Source organism: Bison bison, unplaced genomic scaffold (genome assembly GCF_000754665.1).
Source record: "Bison bison bison isolate TAMUID 2011002044 unplaced genomic scaffold, Bison_UMD1.0 scf7180017864266, whole genome shotgun sequence".
In the NCBI taxonomy this organism is placed as follows: Eukaryota; Metazoa; Chordata; class Mammalia; order Artiodactyla; family Bovidae; genus Bison; species Bison bison.
In genome coordinates this window covers 2,015,397-2,019,583 of record NW_011494838.1, presented here as the reverse complement: position 1 = coordinate 2,019,583, position 4,187 = coordinate 2,015,397, and the positions used below count along the sequence as shown (strand labels likewise).

The window sequence follows — 4,187 nt, the reverse complement described above, 5'->3', positions numbered from 1 at the left end:
CGGCCCATTTCTTGGCTCGGGGAGCCTGTCTCCCCGGGTCTGAGATGTCCGCGGCAGCCCTGGGGGCGGCGGGCCGGTTCCGGGAAGGCCCCTCCTGGCTGCGTCCTCACGCGGCGCGGGGCGGGAGCGGCAGCGCCGCCGGGTCCTCCTGAGACCACCGCCTGCGGTGGTGGAGCCGGGCCCGTGAGCCGGGACCCCGCAGACAGGAAGCTAGCCCGGGCCCGCAGACAGGAAGCTGACTCCGCAGGTGGACAAGGCGGCCCCGGACTGCTGGGCGGGGCGATCAGCGCTCCTGATTAGAGACCACAGGCAGCACCGCCCGGGCTTCATCACCAGCGATAATGCTGTGGGTGCAGGTGTGGGGGGAGTATGTGTGTGTGCATGCACGTGTGTGTGTGTGAGGGGGAAGTGTGTGTGCGCGCACGCGCAGTGTGTGCGCATGTGCAGTGTGTGCGCACGTGTGTGTGTGTGTGTGTGTGTGTGTGAGGGGGAAGTGTGCGTGTGCGCGCATGTATAGTGTGTGCGGGGAAAGTGTGCGTGCGTGCATGCATGTGCAGTGTGCGCGTGCGTGTGCGCGCATGTGCAGTGTGCGCACGTGCTCGCGCGGGGGATATGTGTGTGTGTGTGTGTGTGTGTGTGTGTGTGTGTGCCCGCGCTGCTGATGCAGATGCACAGGAAGTACGCTGTCGCCCCGCGTTTCCAGGTGTTCTCCAGGCTCCGCCTTAGGAGGCCGTTTTCCCAAACATCCTCTTAGACGTCCAGGGGGTCGCAGAGTCGGCGGCAACTGAGCCACTGAACTGAACTGAGCTCTTAGATGCGGTGGCAACCGGGAGGAGGACACCCAGGTCACCCGGGGCCTCTGTGCCCCGTGGCCCCTACTGGAATGGGGCCTGCCTTTCTAACGAAGGAGGCCCCCTACTCAGCTCCCATCCTTTGGTTTCCCCTCCTGGATTTTAATGAATGCCTTTTATTTTTCGGGCTTCAAATGCTTGTGTTTGATTTAAGCAGACAGTTCCAAGAAATCCCGGGGCCAGACAGAGTCTCATCTGAAGGACGCAGGAGCCCAGCAGAGGCGCATCAGTGCAGTCCGGGCAGCCTGCTGTCACACCCGTCTTGGGGCCCGCGCCACCGTTAACTAATCCTGATGGCTGGCTGGTGAGGCGGGTCACTGAGGGGGGCCCACAGGGACACACGGGCAGAGGCACACCCTGGGGGTCCGCGGAGAGCAGAGGTCCCAGGGGGCGTCCAGGAGGACCCTGGAGTGGAACAAGCCTGTTTCCGCCCTCCCGAGTGCTGCCAGCAGGTGTTGGGGGCTGAGTGCCCAACACCGAAGCCTCCCGTGGTTGGAGCCTCGGAACCTGACCTTACTTGGAAATGGGGTCCTTGCAGGTGTGACTGCATACGGCCCTCAGGGAGGTCCTCCTGAGTGAGGGCGGCCCTGAACCCGGGCCCGGGGTCCTTACTGAAGAGGAGGCGGGGGGCAGAGGCCATGCGGGCACCTTGAGGGCCGGGCAGGGCTGTGACCAGAGCCCCCCAAGCCAGCACCACAGAGCCTGGGAGTGCACCGCCGGCCTAGACTGAGGCGCAGACTCGGGGCGTGTCCAGCCGCCCGTCTGTGGGTGTCTGCTGTGGCAGCGTCAGCAAGCTGAGCCCAGCCCGTCCCCCATTTCTCAGGCGAGACCCGAGGCTCCGACTGCTCAGCTCTGCACCCGAGCTCCTGCAGGTCCCCTGGTCCCCGGACGCCTCCACGCAGGTGACCCCAATCACGTCCTTCCTCAAGAACCCCAAGTGGGAGGCTCCCAACATGGCGAGCCCACCCTGCTCACCAGCCACACGAGGCCGCCCGGCATGGCAGTCATTCAGGGACGCCCGTGCGGTTTCCTGGCCAGATCTGCTGTCCCTGGACAGGGCTGGGGGAGCCGTCCCCACATCTTCCCGAAGTGAGTCCTCCCCGCTCCCTCACCTTCCTTGCCCAGCACCCGCCAAATACCCTGCTCTCTGGAGTAACTGGGGGTGGGTATGGGGGGAGTTCAACGTGGGGACGGTGCTGAAACCGCAGCAGGGTCCTGGGTGAGGAACCCTGAGGTCCAAGATGCTCTGTGATCAGTAACTGGAAGGGTTGGATCCATTTTCTAGGAGGGGGTCATGGACGGGGGAGGCTGGCATGCACTTTATCTGCTTTATTTATGCGTCTGTTGTGGGTAACAGACTTGCCTGAGGTTCACATAGGGCCACATTTGACATAATTCCCAATGCCTGAATTGGCCATCTCCTCTCACACGTGAGAGACCAGCTGAGAAGGCTTGGTCACCAGAAAGCTGGGCTGGATGCGGGCACGGGCTGGGGGTCCTTCCCGCCTGGCTCAGGCCTAGCCCTGGGGGCGGCCTGGGTCTGCCTGCTGGTGAGGAGGTGGGGGGGTGGGCGCCACCCTGACGTGTGCTGGGGATGGAGGGGGACGCGAGGAGCCCCCTGCCCTTACCTCCTCTGGAAGGACAGAGGCCCCCTACCCGGGGAGGGGAGGGGATGACCTGCTCCACCCCTGCTGGGCATGAAGCCCTGCCTGTGAGCGGATGCCCCCTGGCCTCCCCCCCACCGACCGCAGCCTCTTTGCTTGATGCTCTCAGGACCTCTGGCCTCGCTGTCCATGCCAGGCCAAGGTGGCAGAGGGTATCCCTGTCCTTAAACAGCCCCTGGTGCCTGTGCTGCTGGGACAGTCACTCTGAGCCAGGAGGCTCCTGCATGTGTTTTTCTCCAGTTCTGCAAATGTGTATCTATCTACAGACGACTTCCCCGGTGGTCCAGTGGTTAAGACTCTGCCCGCCAATGCAGGCAATGAGGCTTCGGTCTCTGCTCAGGGAAGATTCCACACGCAGCAAGGCAGCTGAGCACGCGTGCCACGACTGAAAGCTGTGAGCCTACAGCCCATGCTGGGCAAAAAAAAAGGCCACCACGAGAAGCCCCCGCAACTGCAACTAGAGTAAGACCACACGCGGCAAGGAAGACCCAGCACGGCCAAGAAACAAATTAAAAACAACAAAAAAAACCCACGAAGAAAATCACGTGTATCTACAGTGTATTTGTTGCTGTTCAGTTGCTCAGTCCTGTCTGACTCTACGACCCCATGGACTGCAGCGCGCCAGGCCTCCCTGTCCATCACCAACTCCCGAAGCTTGCTCAAACTCCTGTCCATTGAGTTGGTGACGCCATCCAACCATCTCATCCTCTGTCGTCCCCTTCTCCTGCCCTCAATCTTTCCCAGCATCAGGGTCTTTTCCAATGACTCAGTTCTTCACATCAGGTGGCCTAAGTATTGGAGCTTCAGCTTCAGCATCAGTCCTTCCAGTGAATATTCAGGATTGAATTCCTTTAGGATGGACTGGTTGGATCTCCTTGCAGTCCAAGGGACTCTCAAGAGTCTCCTCCAATACGACAGTTCAAAAGCATAAATTCTTTGATATCAGCTTTCCCTATAGTCCAACTCTCACATCCATACATGACTACTGGAAAAACCACAGCTTTGACTATAGGGACATTTTTGTTGGCAAAGTAATGTCTCTGCTTTTTAACATGCTGTCTAGGTTGGTCATAGCTTTTCTTCTGAAAAGCAAGTGTCTTTTAATTTCATGGCTGTAGTCACCAACTGCAGGGATATTGGAGCCTCCCAAAATAAAATCTGTCACTGTTTCCACTGTTTCCCATCTGTTTGCCATGAAGTGATGGGACCAGATGCCATGATCTTAGTTTTCTGAATGTTGAGTTTTAAGCCAGCTTTTTCACTCTCCTTTCATCAAGAGGCTCTTTAGGTCCTCTTCACTTTCTGCCATAAGGGTGGTGTCATCTGCATATCTGAGTTTATTGATATTTCTCCCAGCAATTTTGATTCCAGCTTGTGCTTCATCCACCCTGGCATTTTACATGATGTACTCTGCATATAACTTAAATAAGCAGGGTGACCATATACAGCCTTGATGTACTCCTTTCCTAATTTGGAACCAGTCTGTTGTTCCATGTCCGGTTCTGACTATTGCTTCTTGATCTGCATAGAGATTTCTCAGGAGGCAGGTCAGGTGGTCTGGTATCCCTATCTCTTGAAGAATTTCCCACAGTTTGTTGTGATCCACACAAAGGCTTTATTATAGTCAATGAAGCAGATGTGTTTCTGGAATTCTCTTGCTTTTTTGGTGATC

General features: G+C 57.9%; 1 protein-coding gene across 1 annotated transcript in view; it reads right to left on the bottom strand.

The window, feature by feature from the left end:
- TRAPPC12 (trafficking protein particle complex 12) overlaps nucleotides 1-4,187 on the bottom strand; it is a 41,302-nt gene that overhangs the window by 316 nt on the left and 36,799 nt on the right. Inside the window, exons 14-17 of the mRNA XM_010848443.1 lie at nucleotides 1,964-2,007; nucleotides 1,369-1,553; nucleotides 1,109-1,208; nucleotides 111-267 (exon numbers count right to left, since the gene is read on the bottom strand). Of these exons, the coding sequence (XP_010846745.1) occupies nucleotides 111-267; nucleotides 1,109-1,208; nucleotides 1,369-1,553; nucleotides 1,964-2,007 (486 nt within the window). The remainder of the gene's footprint in view (nucleotides 1-110; nucleotides 268-1,108; nucleotides 1,209-1,368; nucleotides 1,554-1,963; nucleotides 2,008-4,187) is intronic.